At 40.3% G+C, this 18,552-nt stretch overlaps 1 protein-coding gene across 11 annotated transcripts in view; it reads left to right on the top strand.

Moving 5' to 3' along the window:
• MAST4 (microtubule associated serine/threonine kinase family member 4) overlaps nt 1-18,552 on the top strand; it is a 319,996-nt gene that overhangs the window by 174,186 nt on the left and 127,258 nt on the right. For 2 of the 11 annotated variants that reach the window (XM_052776793.1, XM_052776792.1), the window contains exon 2: nt 4,589-4,669. The exons of the other annotated variants lie outside the window; for them this stretch is intronic. In XM_052776793.1, the coding sequence (XP_052632753.1) occupies nt 4,589-4,669 (81 nt within the window). The remainder of the gene's footprint in view (nt 1-4,588; nt 4,670-18,552) is intronic. 11 annotated transcript variants of the gene reach the window in all.

Below are 18,552 nucleotides of genomic sequence, written 5' to 3'. Positions count from 1 at the left end.
TGTCTTTAATATTTTAATGGTTTCTGCATGATGCCGGCTTTCGTGCAACTAGGAGCTGTTTAACATGTTTGTGCTTGACAGTCTGGGAGCACTGCAGCTCCAGGTTGAAGGAACACGTTTTTTAAATGCATTGCAGTTGGTTTCAGCAAATGTGCGAGCCCGGAGCCGGGATATTGCAGTACATTTGGAAAGAAAGCATTTCTGCATATTTAAAGTTACTGAATCTCAGTGCATGGAGCATCCTGTCAGCTTGTAGGGGGAAGAATCTGTCAGTAGGCCATGGTGTCTGTCTTTCTCTCCAGCTCTCTGTTACTGTTGTTTATCCCAGTGCTGCCTTTTAGAAAGGCCTCTATCTCTGCTGAATAATAGAGACCACTGCAAGAGATTATAGCATTATAGAAATGCTGTTTCTGAAAATCCATCAGGAATGAGCCGTATTTTACATACGTAACTACACTAATGAACTGTATCGACATTCTGGAGGATTCCTGATAGTCTCTGCAGTAAGTATGTTTACCTAATTTAGCAGTATGTTTACTTGGTACTCGCTTGAAGCTGATTAACTCATTTGTGTGATGTCAGCTATTTAGAGAGTTACTACATGAAAATATGTAATTTTAATGTACAGTGATAGTAAGTATAGTCTTTTATTCATAAATGCCAGCATATGTTTAGCCAAGATTTGTTAGTCAAAGCCAAATATTTATTTCTATACATACATACCTACAGTCTACATTGACATGTCAGGCATGTATATATGCATATTATAGTCACCATGAGAACTTGCTAATTTTATCTAGGTAAATAGATATGGTTACGTCAGAGCCTTTAGTATTCCCTGGGACTTCCCCATTCTTGCAAGAGAAAAAAACCCTGAATGCTGCAGATGCCTGCGGTAAAGTTATTTAGCTATGAAAGGTATTATCTCTGACATCTGCCATGTTTTAAAGAGAGGGCTATAGGTAACTGTGCAGCATAGCAAATAATTTATTCTAATATTCACATGAAGGTGACAGAGCACTTTATTCCAAGGAAAAGGTGTAGATGTTATATTGGGTTCCCCAGAACTACGTTTGTGAAATATCAGAGAGAAATTCTGCATTTCAATCTGGCACCTTCTGCTGAGAGCAGTGTGTGTTGGCTGTGAGCAGACTAAGCTCTAGGTATTTTTCTGAAAAAAATAGCATTGCTAATTTCTCAGGAGTTTTGGAGGAGGAGTCCTATCAGGGACCTCATTAAAATGGTTTGCATGAATAATTGATAATTATACTCTTTTTGAGATGTGGCAATTTAAATATTTAAAAATCAATCTTCAATGAATTATGTAATCATAGTATGAGAATAACATCACTAACTGCAAAGGACAAAAAATGATTCATGTTGCTGTTTTTTCAACATATGTATGTGTTTTTGTAATATGAGGTAATCATTTACCGCTTCCTCCTTTTTCATGGTAACCTAACATAATTACACTTGTTTTGCCATATTTTGACAATATTTAATACTGATAAAATTAATAATTATATTTTAAATTCTGCATTGTTCATTGTTTTTGCTAAAATGTTGTCTGGATTTATTTAATTTTTTCATATATCAGACTTTCTTTTGCCAACACACTTGCTACTTCCTAAACTTAATTTACTTGTAGAGACAAGAAAGTATCATATTTTGGTTGCTGGCACTTAATGATTCCCAGAGAGTCGTTCTCTCATGATTTGTCAGAGTGGAGTCAACGCAGACTTAAGTCATGTCTCCCAGATTCTTATTTTCAATCTGTAAAAGCACATATCTGTGGGGGGCAGAATCCGACTCATTCCTTTAAACAATTCTTTGCACACTGATTCTCATGAATTTTCCTTCAATAAAGTTTAAATGTTGGGACTAGAATTATGTTGTGTCTCTGAGAAATTAGTACAGTCTGTCTACTTTATATTCATTACTTGCAGAAAGCTCTTTCAAAGAATATTAAGGATCCAAAATGAAGCATTCCAAATTTAGTAAATGTAAGAATTGAGCCTGCCTGCCAGCCTCGTGCATATGCACTGTGACAATTTGTTTTAACAGGTTTTTGCATGTAATTAGTAGGTCTTAAAAAAGCAAAAATGAAAAGCAAGTTCTATAGAAGAACTGGATTGACCCTCCAGTGTCATCACTAGGTGGGAATTTATAGATCCATAGTAGAAGCACATCTGATATTGAATGCCCTGAGAGTCTGCTCCATGACTGAGACTCCGATGTGTTACAGTAATGCAAATGAGGAAGAATATGCATAACTACTAGCAGGTGTAAGACTTCCACCTGCTGTCTATGTGCCATCCAGGAGAGGGAGGGAGATGTGCTTTGCCACGGGATGTCACTAGGATTTGTTCACAGGAAAGTGACTTAGGAATCTCATTCTGGGGTGTGAAGTTAGTATGTTCTTCCCATTCAGTGCCAGACCTGTGTTTTTGCTCTCCTTTTCACTACTCTGGCTTTAGTAAGTTCCTTGCCCTGAGTTGTTACTCCACAGCAGTCCGCATGCTCTCTCTCTGCCAAAGCCCCGTGCCTTTTGGCCAGCTGGTGCCGGTTCTTCTCCCTCCACCTGGATTCTCATTTGATCAGTGTCAGCTCCCCTCCCTGCTTCTGATCTTGCTGGAAGTTAGTTGCTGTCTGTATCACCTGCCTTTGTCCCTACCCTTGCTGTGCACCGCCAGGAGCAGCGGTGTGAGCACTGATGGTACAGCACAGGAGAGTTTTCCAGCCTATAGTCAGCGAGGGCCACACAGACAAACAGAAGAGAGGTGCTCAAGAAAACAAATGGGGACAAACTGCCAGCTCTGCAGCAGCAGACCTGCAGCAGAGAATAAAAGACAGTGCAGCCAGAAGCACCAATATCTTTTTACAAGCCTGTACTGATCACACACAAACAAAGACCTTTCCAGTGCATGCTGCGGCACGTCAGTGCAGTGCAACAGAGAGTGCCCTAGTGAAACAGCAGAAATCTGAGTCTGTTAATCCACACCTTTCTCCGCAGGCCTGCACAGGCTGACTGATGTGAGCCTGGGTTCAGTTTAGCCGTTTTCAGAGTGATATATTGAGCCGTTGGCTCTTAATGGAGCTTACTAGCTGAGACATACAGTTGTGCTAGCACAGCTAGTCTGCAACTGAAATCAAGCTAGCTCATACCTAGCTGCTGGGCTGTGTTGGCAGCATGCTCTTCTGTGCACCTAGTTCAGGGATTTTGCAGGCACAGCCAGCAGCCAGAGGAAATCGCCCTAATGCAGTAGCCTTGTCAGATCATAACAGTAGGCCCACCCTTGACTCACTGTGCATGCCCCTGCCAAACTTTGTGTTGTCTCCAAAGTATCTCAAGAAGGAAAGGTTGCAAGAATGTACAATGTCAAAAAAATGTCATCTCTAATCTGCTTTAGAAGCAGTAGTACTATTCCTGCTGAAATGTTCAGAAAAAAATGAATCAGATATCCACCTTGACAGGTTTTGATGGGAATGTTTTAAAATCTGGCCAAGTGTCATGCAATTGAAAAGAAGGGTTTAGAGTTGGAACTAGCTGTGCTTAGCATATTGGCCATCTGTGTCTCCACTGAGGACAAGGACAGGAGTGCTAGTGTTGGCTGGCTGCAAGGGTCTGGTATGTGGCAGAACAAATCTTTATGAAGGTGATCTGGAAAAAGTTCCCTGTAAGCTTCTGCCTTCGCTCAGTCTGCACAGAAGGCAGAGCTGTGTGGTTTTTTGGACAGGTAGCTTCAGCTAATTGCAACAAGAGGCATGCTATTAAACATGTTTTAAAAAAAAGCTTTCTTGCAAGTTTTATGGGGACAAGTGCATGTGAGTGCATGAGTATATTTTAAAAGAGCATCTGTGAAATCTGTCAGTGGCCTACTGTTCTATTGAGAGACCTTTTGAATGGAGATACACTTGAGGCAACTTCTTGAAGGCACCTTTGAAGCCAAATGCTCAAGTACATTTTTTTTGGATGAGTTGTTTATATCCGTATTTGATTACCTACATAAAGGGCTTGATATTCGTGAGGGAACATTTCCTAGTGAAATCGATGGAAAATGATGCTACCTAGCTAGGGCACTTTTAATTTTTAGTGCACAAATTTCAGGCTCTCAAATCGGAAACCTTTCTTACGAGTTTCTTATTGCTGATGAAAGCTCATCATCAATTTTAGCTTTCCTTTTGTTTTTAATAAGTCTGATTTGCATATCAAAAACTTTAAAAAACCCTGAGACTTTTAAAAAGAAAAAAACATCCCAGTTACATATCCTTTTTCAGACAGAATGCTTTGAAGTCTTAAACAAGTAACCATTTTTTTCCCCTGTCTGTGGACTTTGTACACAAGTATTTTCCTGGAGGGAGTCTTAACATAGTCAAGTACATACACCAGCACCAGATTTCATATTTGTTTTTATTTAAATCAGTTTCGTCTTAAGTCAAAAACTGTGTGGCTATTGTCAATCACTTCATTCAGGAGGATGGTAATGCTTTGGGTCTAACCAAAACTCCTTACGTAACTCCTACGCTAAAACATGCAACTCTTGCTAAACCTTCTGTTCACTGGAGATGACATTATTTTAACTTGCAGTCTCACCCCAAGGAGCCTGAGCCCAACCCCAACAAGCCCCTGCAGTCCATGCAGTCCTCTGTTCGCTTTTCATTTTTGGAGGTAAGCGAGTAAACTTCCATTGTTGCTATTTTCTTCTGCATCCAAAACCTGACAATCAAAACATATTGCAAAGGGAAATTTGAAGAAAATTAAATAAGTTTCTGCAATCCAAAATATGTGACCAGCTGTTGTTCTAAAGTTAAGCATTTTATGGAAAAAATATAGGGTAATCCCTATTTTGAGACCTAGTGGAGAGATTCAAGATACCGATGCATAATTCTGTGTTGCTTTGACTGTTTGCTTAGGAATGTATCTGCTATTGAAATTTTACAGCTTGCTTCCTTTGATCATACTTCAAACTGTATTCTATTATGTCAGAAGTTTAAGGTGCATTCAGAAATGAGGGCGATTCCTGAAATACATGGTTATTTTTTGCTTACTTGAGAGGTAGTAGTATGCTTAGTGATGTCAGATACGAGGAGAGTTGAGTATCCAAGATGCATATCCATTTAGAAGAACATAAAGTCCTGTGTAGTATAGTCCTGGTAGGACTGTTTCTTCTTCAGGGCTGGAGAATTTTAAGCCTTGCTTCTAATACAGTAATGTTTTAGATGCGCACTAAGCAGCTACATACAACATCATTCTCAGTCTCTTCTTTCTCCTACTCCCCAAATCATTATTTTGGTACTTGTCAGAAAGGTATTTTTATGAGATCAGAAAATAATTAATTGATTAAAAAGTACTCTGTAACACTTGCTATTATGGTAAAATTATCATAATGAATAACTGAAAGATGTTTCTGATACAGAAAACATTTTTTGCTTTCTTTATTTTCTTTTTAATGCAGAAAATTAAATTGCAAGCCAGGGATCTCATAGGTGTGAGTTACTGAAGTTCTGCTCCATAGAGAAAGTAGTTTCTAAAATGAGTTACTAATGAGTTATCAATGCCTCATGAATTAAAAAAACCTTCTAATTTTTATCAAAGGTCTCACTTGATACTGTGAGGAGAAAGGACTCTTGGAGAACTAAACCTTGTTGAATGATGTAATAAGGTGCATTTGTGCCTATTAGGTGCCATCTCTTGAATGTAGCATGGCAGAGGAGAGAGTTGCTTGGATGCGTTAGCCTGCTTCAGCACACTTTAAAGTTAAAAACAAACTGATAATTAAGAGTCCTTCTATCAGGGCTTCATGTGACACTGAAAAATGGAGCTATGTGTTTCTGAAGAAATACTGTAAATTTTTTGTATATACTGTTTTGTTAGGGAAGAGATGGGATGAGAATCTCTCATTTGTGCATTTTGCAGTATGATTTAATTAAACATACGTTTTTTCTCAGTGAAAACACTTTTGTGATGTTTGTTTAATGAATTATCAGCAAAATCAGTATATTCTGTGGAGCTTATCTTGTTGGTAGGTAATACTTGGTAAAAACTAGCATTTTCTAATTGGATCTTTATTTTATACAGCTAGAACAAACCACTTCCCTTTATGGGGAAGGAAGTGCTCCTTTTCAAAACGTCAATTTTGTGGAATCAAAAAGCTGTGTACAAAGTTTTTAATTTGCATAACCTGCTGAACCGCATCTCCAGACACGTGGATGTCCTGCCATGCAAACTGTACTATGGAGACAGACCTCAGTGTTTTTATGGTCTTTGGGACCAGGACCCTCAAGGCTTTTGTTTCCTCTTGCTGGGGGGCTGAGGCTCCCAACAATGCTGAGTTTGAGCTTTCCATCCAATGTTGAAGGATGCTGGGAGAAGACTTTTCAGATGCTTTTTGAAGAAATGGAGTGGAAATTACTGATACTGTTTAATGTAAAGCCTCCTCCACAGATCTTGCTGAAAAATGTCATAATTCCTAGGGATTTTTCTTGCGTTGTTTTGTCCTGAAATGTATATAAAGCTGTGCCAGAATGGTTGATTTTTCCCTGGAATGGAAATATAAGAAGTTTGATTCATTCTGAATCTTTGTGCTGTATGTAGCTATAGCTGTAGAGGACTGCTGGTGTATTGAACAGCAAATGTTTTAGTTATTAGTTACCGTTCAAGCTTGACCTAGGTTAACAAGGAAGAACATATGTGTTGGTTTTTAGGGTATATAAATAATTAGCATTTCCTGTTCTGTTAGCTCAGAGTACTCCCGTATGTGGGAGGAGAGGAATTACTTCAGTACGACTACTTTGCTCATATTCAGAAATGTTAGCAGCATGGGAGCCTTACCAGAGTGAATGGATAGGATTTTCCTGTGGTATCATCTCTCTCTAACGTGCTGGCTCATCTCCCTCCTGGCCTTTGACTTGCACAGCTGCTCCTTGGGTGGTTGTTTTTGTTAAAGTTTTGCTTATTGGATTTGTCGCATGCAGTAGTAGTCTAAAGGGAGTCTTCTGCCAGCTAGATGATGAAGATCTTTTCAAAATAAACAGTACCATCTGGTGAATAGCAGTACCTGTGGTAGCAGGGCCTCCTGGTACAACGTGACGCTATCCATATTTTACTGATACTTCTTGGAGAGAATGAGGGATGGAGAGGTTTTTCAAATTTCAGGCAGCTGGCGCACACTTGTCATCAACTTTGTATCTGCTGTTTGGGTCACCTGAAAACTTTTGACTTCTGTGGGGGAAAAAAGTTTATTATACTATTTTAGTACTAATTAAGTACTAAAGTACATAAGCAACAGATTTGCAAGGAAAGAGGGAAAGTGAAGGTAATGTAAATAGCTGACCACAGCTACTGAGAGATTTAAGATACTCATGCTTCTAACATAATTTTAGAATGTGCTTTCCTTTGCTTTGGATGATTTGGTGTCCTTTATGATAGCAATGGGGAATGGAGTGGTGAAAGTATTGGAAGACTAGAAGGAAACACTAAGTGTGAGAAGTTGTAGGAGCTTCTAATAAAATGGATAAAGAAAGTGGAAACAGTAAATTAAAAAACATAGAACAGCATGCATTTGAGCTTCATTAGTAGATATGGTGATTGTCAACAGAAGAAATTTTTTGCTCAACCTTTTCCTTTACTGATGCCACTGATACCGGCCTGGGAAGAAAAATGTCTGTGAGACTCAGGGCACGTAATAATGACAGCAGTTTCTGCTGCTGCCTACAAGGAATGAGGGTCCCGGGGGAGAATTCACGTTTGCTGCCTTTGAGTACTCCAGCTCTTCTTCATGACAAATATAGGACTTGTGCTGGCTGATGTTTTCTCTCTGCTTGGGTTGTGCCTGGTATCTTGGTTTAGTTTGTGATTCTTTCCTGCCTTTGGACATTTACAAATATGTAAAGGAATTTAATGCTTGTAGGCAGGATCAGAAAAAAGTCCTTCATACAGAGAGCTAATTTGAACTTCTAATCATCCTCATTGTCAGGCAGAAGGTTTCAACTGATAAAGATCTTAGTTTCTCAGGAAGAAAGATGGTGGTAAGTTTCCGAAAGCCTTGACTGCGGAGAGTGAGGATTGCATGAGTGTCAGGTGCTGTCCAGACACAAGTGTTACAGACCTTCTCAGCCTGGTGAGGGGATTGAAAGGATTAGTTCTGAAGCCTTGAAAAAGAAGGTGGCAAGTAAAAGAGCCCAAGCTTGTACTTTTATTTTTTTATGGTTTAATTTTTTTTTCATAGGCAGTCCTATTTCTTCAGGAAAATCCAGTTCAGCTCACCGTATCTAAAACTGTGAGTTGGCAGGAAGGTAAATGAGGATTGGGTAATGTAGTCTGTTCTCTTGGAAAGCTTGTGAGGGTGCCGTGTTAATCAGTGCATTTTACATGGAGTCATGTTGTCAGCTGATTACATGTGTGTTACCAAAAGCAGCAATTAGAAGTGTAACTGGCATGGATTAAACTTCATCATATGGCACTGAATTGAAAGGAAAAAAAAAAAAGTCAGTGTCACAGATAGCTTGGAGCTCTTAGCTACTTGCTGGTGTTCAGTGTTAGGTTTTTATGTCTGGAAATTGCCAAAAAGTGTCGACACTCACATTTTCATTAAATGTAACCTGAATATATAATATAAATGAGTAACAATTACAAGCCCAAGGAAGAATTAATATCAGATTTTTTTATAATTTTATAAAAATAAAAAAAATTTAATTTTTTGTGAAACTATATTTAAGGTGTTTAAAATCATATGCCAAATTCTTGAATACAGAAATCAAAATGTAGTCGGTGTCCTCCTGTTCTTCCACTTTCTCTGCCTGCATCTATTGTTTTTTTTTCCCCTGACATTCCTGTATCCCTGAATCAGCTAAAGACAGAAAGCTTAAAATAGCTACTTTCTAACAACTATATTGGTCTGTTTCATGAAACCCTCAATGAAATGGATGGATCTTGTAGAAAAATGAGCAGGAAAGTTTCTAGTAGTTTTTTATTGTTGTTCTGAAAGTGAGCGTGTTTAAAGAGCTTTTAAATGTTTTCTAGCTTTGTATGATGCTGTGTGTGCATGTGAGCATATGCACCCATGTGAAAAATGTAATGGACAGTGGGAATTTAGTTTGCTGTTTGGCTTTTACATTACAGAAGGCAATAGTATGGGTTTTTTTACTTACCAGTATTCCTGCGTTTCAGTGGGGAGGAAAGCAGTGTGGTCAGTCTTCATTTGTTCTGCAGCATGGTGCGAGATAGCTGGCCTGGGTCACTTGGGGCAGCTGTGGGGCTGGCGGGGGGCAGCTGCAGGGTGGCAGTTGCTTATGGCAAAACTGCCCCTGGGGACTCACACAGCCTAACTGATGATGGAAACCTGTATGAGTCCTGTCCTTGCCTCTGTCACCACGACCATGCTCCTGCCCTCTTCTGTGTTAGCTCTTGTGTTAGCGTGGCTGCACCCTGAGTTGAATCTCCACTGCGAGTGAGAACAGGCCTGTCTTAGGAGAGGAGTGGGGAGAGAGCAAGGGGCCAGTTTTCAGCATTGTGGGAGGCAATGGCAGTGTGTGCTTGGGCTGGCACTCCACCGACTTGAGGGTACCTCCTTTGACAGCACTGCACTGGAGCTCCAAAAGCTGCCGCTCAGACCTGAGCAACAGCCAAGGTGATAGCTGTTGCACGTACTGGTTAATGATTAGATCTAGTGTAAGTGTATAGTCTAGATAGACCAGACAGTGAATACTGTAAAAAAGGTAGAGCAAAATTCTTACAGAAGAGTTAGCAATTAAATTTGGTCCTTTCTGGTCTCAGAGTAGTTTCTTTACTTCTGTGTAATCTACTGTAGAACTGCTACTTCATGGATTCATAAGTTTTTATAAAAGACACAGGAAGAGTGTATGTCAGAGGATGCCTCCTTTCCCTGTGTCTCAGTGCCACAGCTGCCATACCCAGTGATGCTCAAGCAAACATTGTTCTTTAAAATTTATTCCCACCTTTGCTTTCTGAGATCAGTACAAAGTATGTTGACCTTAAGGTTGTGCTGAAAGATGAAGTTGCTGATTTGTTACCCTGAAATGGGAAGGTCGTGAGAAGGGCTGACGTGGATGAGGTAAGGAATCACTTGGCTCCATTTCTTTCCCAAATTATTCACTTTTGTTTAAAATGAGAAAACATGCTGTTTCATCTCTCAGAATAATCTGATTAGCATTCATGAACACCTTCCATAAAGCACGAGTTCCTCAAGGTGAAATAAATTAATCTTTGGCTTTCTCCTCCAAAAGTAGTTTGTCTACTCCAAAGTTGTTGTTATGTCCTTGCTGTTCTATTAACTATTTCTGGGAGCATTTATTTAACCACACAAAACACATTTTCCTCAGCTATTTCCCATACTCTCCCATATTAAGACTTGTGACAGGTCAAAGAGAGAGCAGTTTCTGTTGCAACTTCAGAAAATGGAAAATGAGAAACAACTTTGTTGCATGTGTAAGATTTTTGAGGTGTAGAACTGGGTTTTGAGGAGTGATTAAGTAAAAGCAGCCCCCTTACTCAGCAGGTCTGATCTCTTGTGTACTTAAATGTGTTATACCAGCTTCAGCTTTTGAAATACTTTCAAAGCTTTTAAGTTTTCTGAGCCCTTTAAAGTCACAGCAGAGGAAAAGATACTGTTTTTATTTTTGCTTGTGAATTGTCAGTATTTTATTGAGCAACAGACAATTACTTCTGTATAAGCCTGTTAGTATCTTAATGGGGTTGCACAGGTGTAAATGAGGGTCCAGTTGAGAAATGCAGGAGCTGCACATCTGTGATCTGTGAGCATGGATCCCCTGGAGGATGTTTACTGTTGGTTTGCCACCCAAGAGTGATATGGGGATGTGAATTTCTGATTCCATGTGGGTTTTTTGGGGCTGGCGCTAAAGAAAGTGCAATTTTACTTGCTGCACACTGATGCAGAATCAGAGACACTAAGCCTGTGTTGTTACAGTGATGTTTTGTGCAGCTTCTGGAGTAGAATAAGAGTAAAACTTAATTTGCTGATATCATAAAGTTTCAGTTTTAAGTACATTTTTAAAAGCTCCCAGGCGAAACCCACATTCTTGTATATGTCTTTGAAAACGTTATGTGGAATAACACAATTTGATTTGTGGCTTGTGCTACTTGATGTTGTTCAGAAGAACGATTTATTTATATATATTTTTAGATCAAGTAAAGCAAGAACAGCAGCCCCTTCTCTCTACAGCGTATTCCAACTTAGAGGGATAGATAACAGAATTTTAGAAAGCTTACCAGAAATATAGTTCTTTGCTGTAGTGCTGTGTTGTTTGTTTTTCCTTTATGTGTAAGGTGCGTCTTACGAAATCAAGGAAAGTTCTTGTGACAGTTATTTGCTGTGGTAGTCTGAAAGCTACTTTTTCATTTGTGGGAGAGAGCTCATCTAAATCATTTAAAATGCCGATTTGTTGATCTCCTCTCCCTGAACTCTCATAAAAATCCTCCCAAAGCAGTTGTGTGCTAGTTTTATTAAATCTTTTGGCCTTTTGGGTTGTATTTTGTCTGTACTGTTGAATGTTAAATTTTGAAGTTAGTATGGTAGGCTTTCTAAGCATTTTGAGGACGTAATATGAATTTGAGTTTGCAAATTACTGTAATTGTGGAGTGGTGCTGTAGCATGGGAACACTGGGTCTGGAGACAGTGAAGAGTTTTCATTTTTAATTCAAAATATTATTTGAAAAGATATCTTTCTACCATCTTTAAAGGCTGCACAGTCGTAGGAATGACCTGAATGGATGTTTCTTGAACTGCTTTACTACTTTCTAAAGCAGAGAATAAAAATCTTCTAGAAGTATTTTCCACTGAGATACAGCCTCATAATGTTAATTTTTACCTTAATTTGATGTGCTGCTCAGATTACTTAGTTTTGAAGCCTAAAATATTTAAGTGTTCACTGGCTAATCTGTGAATGTTTTTTGCCATACAGCTCTTAAAGACAAATAACCTGGTATAGTCCCCTTTCGAAACCAAAACTTGGCATTACTTTTTGGGCAGATTTTTGTTTACCTTTGAGTCAAAGTTTGGTTTCCCTTAACTGTTATAGGTGATACCATAATAAAGAGCTTTTAATCACATTCCCTCTGTCTTGTTTGAAAGATGAAAGAGTGAAATGAAAGCAAGATGTGGAGAAAGGAGCTCTGTGGAAAAATTTTTTTTCATGTTTTCAATTAAAAAAACCCAAACAGCGAAAGTTTGTAATATTTGCAAAAAATATGCCATACCTAAATAAAAAATTGAAGGAAGGGAGGGAGGATGGCATGGAGCTGTGCCTGGGGCCACATAGTGACTAGGTGAGTTGAGTACTCCACGCGTGGTGTTAAGAAATAACTCTAAGCCAAGGAGGTGGCTGAAATTTGAGTAACTGATCCACATTGTATATGTGAAAATACCTTTAGACAGGTCTTGAAATATACTTGAAAATGGACAGTCTGGTGTCCTCCTTAGCTGTCATGCCACAGAATTTCACGTACATGCAAATTACCTGCTAACAGCGATCATTAGTCACTGCAGTGAGCTTACCTGTTGACCTAGAGGCTTTGCTTATCAGACAGTGACATATCTATTAGTAAGGACTGTAAATGTCCTGAGGCTCAGTTGTCTCAACCTGCATGTACAATTCAGACTTATGTAGTATGGCCTCATAATTGGCTTCATCTGATTTAACAGGAAAGCATTTAAAACATCTTGAATTCAAGATCCATTTATTGTCCAAAGTGTGACTACTGTCAGTAGTCTGTTGCCAGTCAATTCTTGCAGATATGGAGAGACTGCTAGGTTAGCCTACCAGTTGTCCTTTACTTTTCTTTGAAAGTTTGGTCTGGTAGGGATGTCAGCGGCTCACTTCTTCCAGGAGCGGTATTTCCTGAGGTAATTCCACTCCTGTTATCCCAAATTAAGAAATTCTGAAGTCTTTGTGCAGCACAGTGACTGATTTCAGCTGGTCCTTGTATGAGTTGCCAAAGAAACAATCCTGCGGCTAAATTCTTGGGTTGGAAATTCTCAACCTTGTTCCGTGCCAACGCTGCAGCATTATGTTGCATCTGCATCATTTTATTGCACCTTGGTAAAAATAGATGCAGAACAGAAATTAGTACTGCATGCATCAGCCTTCCCTACGACACACAATTCAAGCAGAAGAAATGCTTTGAGACTCCCAGCGCTTTAAGTCAGGAATGCAGAAGAAGGAGGTGTGTGTCAGAAAGGCACTGCTGTCCCTGCAGTGGCCTTTTTTGAGGGCTTCATTATTTCTGCTATACACAACATAACTTGTTTTCACTGCTGTGCAGGCTGAATTGCTTTGCAATGAAAGTTGGTGATCCCTTAGGGAAAGTATCTTGTTTTGGTATTAGCTTATTCTTAAATACTACTAAAGTGATAACTTCACAGCTGCAAGTTCTAAAAAACCTTTAAAAATGAAAGTTTTGGAAACAAAGTGGTAGATAGGAATGAAGAAGCATGAGACCCAGCGCCCCCTAAGTAGAAATCTTCTCAGTCCTTGTGTTTGTCAGATATCTTGTTGCTCCTTTCACTTGCCGCTAACCATTTCAGAAGAAGAGTGAACATGTAGGTTCCTAGAGGCAGTGCCTTGCAGATGTAGAAAACTGAAGAATGTCACCAAACTGCTATATTTGAGACTTAGTGGCCCTTTTCCTGGTGTCAGTTTTGGCTAGTTTGCATCTTCATCTACGAGATATGTTAGTGGTTAGAGCAGGGATGGCCAGTGCTCCTGATCAGAAGAGCCATTCAGCAAAATAGTCTCTTGGCTTTCAACAGGAGAGCGGTCTCCCTGCATGTTGCAGGGGAAGGACAGCTGGTGGCATGATTCGGGCACAAACTGATCAGCTCTCCTGGTGACTCCATCCTCTGCTATGAGATGAGATGCAACTGGCCTATTGTAAATGTGCAGCGTGGTCCCAGAGCCAATGTAGTGAATGTAGTCCTGAACAGCTCTGAGGAAGTGACTCCGCCTACTGCTGGGACACCAGTTTTCTTAGGTGGTCTTGGAAGCTAGTCCTGGGCTAGAGCGTGGTGCTGGGAAGCAGGAGGTGTTGAGGAACCTGATGTTGGAATGACACCAACTTGAGTGTGTCCTTGTCTCCATCTCCTGGTAACCTCACTTTCAAACCCTAGTGTGTTTGTCAATACGTGGTTGTCACAGATGAGTGATTTAGGATCCTTAGAGAATCTGTACAAGTGCGACTTAACAGAGTTTGATGGCAAGGTTCACTCTATTACTTACTACGTGGGAGAAACATACAAAGGAAAATCAAGTTAGAATTGATTTTGAATGATTTGCACAGAGATTGGAGATGCAAAAAGGTAAGAGACTCTCCCATTGAGTCATGAGGTTCAGAATGGACCCTCTTGCTTTCTGAAATCCTAATTGAGCTTAGGTATGGCTAGATTCAAACTTGGTTTCAGACCTGGTCAACTGTTTATATCTAAGAGATTAAAAAGAGTAAGGAAAACCTCCCATTGAGTCATGAGGTTCAGAAAGGAACCCCTTGCTTTCTAAACTCCTTCTCAGAGAGGAGTCTAGGTGCAGCTGGATCCAGACTTAGTCTCAGACTTGGTCAACGGTTTATGTCCAAAAGGTTGTATGTGCACAATCAATCCTTTATATCACCTAGGATTTCAAAGTTTAGCATGCTATTAATCACTTACTGATCTGTCCAGGTGTCCGGTGTTAGTTCGCTCTGAAGTTCAAGCCCTCGGTTTCCTGAAACAGACTCTTGGGCATTGAGTCTTATAAAAATAAGTAACTTAATAGAGTGGTACAGCAGCAGGATCAGCTCCAGCTGGGTGCCTCTGGGGATTGACCAATGGAAGGAAGGGGGGAAGGAGAAGGAGAAGGAGAGGAAGGAAGGAAGGAAGGAAGGAAGGAAGGAAGGAAGGAAGGAAGGAAGGAAGGACCCGAACAAAGAAATCCCTGGGCAATTATACCCATACAGACTATTTGTCTGCCCCTCACGCATTCTTCACACTCTTTGCACGTCTTCCACACGCCCTTTGGTCCAATAGTGTTTCTAGCCTGATGCCTTCTGACTCCTTACTGGACTCCTTTGCTGTCTCCAGACAGGCCGTATGTTATCTTGTTGCAGGTTGTTGTAGGTGCTGTTGACGGTTGTAGCCTTGAAGCCTCCTTACCTGCTGATTTACCCTGGCTGTGGAGGCCTGTTTCGACTAAGTAGGTACATGTTCAGTAAGTCTAAGTGCAAGTTTACAGCTTGCAGCCTAAGGCTTCAGCAAATCTACTCATGCTAAGTAAGTAAAGCTAAACAAACAGTGTACTAAATCACACGACATTATAAACCTAAGTGATTCATTCTATCTAAAACTTACTTATTTAAGCTAAATGACTAATATCTCTTAATGTTGAGAAGCATCACTGCTCAAGGGGAAAGTTGCCAGGCATGCGGTCCAGTTGCCGTCCAGGGAGAATTCAAATGGGGCTCATCCAACAATGTGTCGTGGTAAAAGATCTCATTGCTGGAGACCACCAACAGGCAGCCACGCTGCCTAGCAGGGAGAGCTCAGAGAAGGCTCACTTAGGCTGTCATATTTATGAGATGAAGTGGCTGACTTGTAGTCAGATTGCATACAATGGGAGAGGTACGTGTGAGACTCCTTGTACGCACAACTTTCACTGTGTCACTCTGCTCCTTTGTGGGTTTGCTAGAGGAGTTCTTGGCCCGGCTACAGCTCAGGCCTTTACCTCCTTTGGAGCCTGTACCAAACTGCTGCTGGTTTGGTTATGGGGGGGTCGAGTGCATCCGTCACAGTGGTAACCATTCCTTGTGCGTGCGTGCCAATAGTGTCAGTATTCATGTGATACTGTGTTGTCTTGGGTGTATGTTGTGATGTCTGGCTTTGATGAGCAATATGACCTTCTGAGCTCGTACTAGAGCAATCAGGGGCCCAAATCCACAGGGCACTCTGCAGCAGACTGACTGTTAGCTTTACAGACTGTGGGAGGGAATGACCCAGGCCTGAAAAAAATTCTTTCGTAGCAGGAAGAAAGCTACTGTCTTAGAGCAAAAGCATGGCTTGTCCCCTCTTTATGCCAGGAGTGGTGGAGGCTGTTTTTTCTGCTCTTCAGGACCTGCTGGTAGGAGGGAACAGCAAGGCCCTCTTTGGGCTAGAAAAGAGGAGGTGGTTTGCAGTTGCCGGCTCGAACACAGTAACACTTCAGTAGAGCAAAGCCAATGGGAGTTTAGAGCCTCAGGGCTACCTAGCAAAAAGTTAGTGTGTCTTACAGCCAAAATGTGTACCTTGAAGGAGTTGAGAGGGGGATTGCTCCAAGAGGGGTTCTTGGATGAGAGATGACATGATGCTGCTTGGTCAGGAAGGTGAATTTGCGATTTGATAGAGAAGTAAACAGTGACCAGAAATGGGCCTAAAACTTTCACATGATAAAAAGACTATAAAAGACATGTCTGTGAGACCCCAAAGTACAGCCACAACAGTCGGGAAGAAGTTCTTGTCATATTTTAGAAGTTGTAGTCTGATTGCTGTAGTTCTGTTGGCAAGTACACTGGAAAACATGCGGTTGAGTTTAGGAAGGTGGTTAATGCTCTGCGACCTCCCAGGCTGATAAAACCTGGAAGTGTCTCTAATAACTGCTGTAGCACCTGAGAGGAGGGGATCATAAGAAGTGCTGGTGTAGATATGTATCAACTGAAGCCAGTCTCCTTCATTATGAGCAGTCTGGTATGTTCCTCCTTCACCTCTATACTTTGCCAGGAGAACATTTAGGCTCTCCACATGCTGTCTGCCACTGGACTGATGAAATCCTCTTCTTTTGTGTATATGTAGAAGTGTGCAAGCATGGGTGTTGAGGAACAGCAGGATAGAGAATAGGCTATACCTTACATGGAATATGTTGGGATAATCCTTTGCCGATATTAAGCATGGTTTCTTGTAAATTTTGCAGAATTGAAGTGTTGCATAAGTTTTGAAAGAACCAATCCCTCTTAAAAAAAAATTCAAAATACCGAGATAAATGAGTATGCTGATTTGAGAGAAACAAACAGATAATTTTACACACATAGTTCAGGCTCAATAAAATTCATGGTAAGCCATGTCCAGACATGACTGGAGATGGTCAAAGGAGAGGCTGATTTAATGATGAAGGGGTCTTGAGATTTTTTTTTTATTTATTTTATTTTTTATTTCTGGCATACGAAGAATGTATATTTGTAATGATAAATGTTTTTAAGTCCCTTTTGTATCAGGATATTGATATTTTTATAAACTAACATCCTGTGTGGTTACATGAGTGGAACAATCCGGTTGGCTGATACCTGTGAAATTAGGACTCTTAGTGGTTTGAACTGCTACTTGAAAGCTGAGCAGTTAATTCCCTATTTTCACTATAACTGATGGAGTTTTCCAGGATGCTGGAGGTATAAACAGCTAGCATGGGTTGTGCTGATCCTGCATGCCTTGTTTTACATGGTTTTGATGGAGCATTGGGCCAGTTGAGGTGCTGATTTGTATGTATGGAAACAAAGTTTGTATGTTTCGGAACACTGAGGTGCACTCTCGGTCCTACAAAGCTAAAATGAAATCTGTCTGCCTGTCTTTGGGGGTGGAAGGTGGAAGTCTGTGACTTGTCACATCATCCTCCGTGATTGTTGTCATTCTCCCCGCATGAGGGAGAGGTTTAAGACTGTTTCTTATCTGAGTCTGTCTTAACTTATGTTTGTACCATCTTTGCCTGTAGCGAGGAGGGGATTGTAGAAATCGTGCAGTACCTCTGAATCCGTAGAGTGGTCAGCCTCAATAAGATCTCCCTGCTATTGTCTACTCATTTTCTTTCCTCCTTTTTTAGTATCTGAGCATTTAATGCAAATGATTCTGGAATTATCTTCACTGCACTCCCAAGAAGTAGTGGGGCATTGTTATCTTTGCTTTACAGGTGGAGAACTGAAGTACAAACAGAGATTAAACGACTAGATAACACTAGGTCTTAGACCTTGAGGCATCTTAGCCATGAGATCATTTTTAGTATTTTGTCCTTCATTTTGAGGGTTTTCTCTCACGTTTTGACAAGTGTAACTAACTAAAATAATCTTTACCACTTTTGTACTTCTAGATGCTTGCTTTCCATTTTGTTTCTGTAAAATTACCTTCTTTCTCTGTAGTTAGTTCTAGTGCTTCCAGTGATGCTCTGTTCGGCAACCATATCATCTGCACGTACAATTTGGATTATTCAGCTGCAGCACCATCTGAGGGACAGGGTATTTAACTGTTCAGAAAACCCCACGGATGTAAAGAGTATGAGCTGAGTGTAATTAGGGTTATTCAGAAATTCAGATTTAAACTGTCAGGTGTGCACTGAAACAGAACTACTATTATTTAGCCTTTTGAGTAGAAGAGCATTAAGGGTGTTGTGTAAAGAGATTTAAGGATGTTATCAACTTGCAGTGCTGTATGCTCAGCTCATTGTTTGAAATACCAAGGGTAATGTTAATGGGCAGTCCACATAATGTTCTTTTAAGCATAATGTTTCCCCTTTTAACTTCCAATGTCCCCG

This window comes from Harpia harpyja, chromosome Z (assembly GCF_026419915.1).
Source record: "Harpia harpyja isolate bHarHar1 chromosome Z, bHarHar1 primary haplotype, whole genome shotgun sequence".
Classification (NCBI taxonomy): Eukaryota; Metazoa; Chordata; class Aves; order Accipitriformes; family Accipitridae; genus Harpia; species Harpia harpyja.
This window is presented reverse-complemented; position numbering and strand designations above follow the sequence as displayed.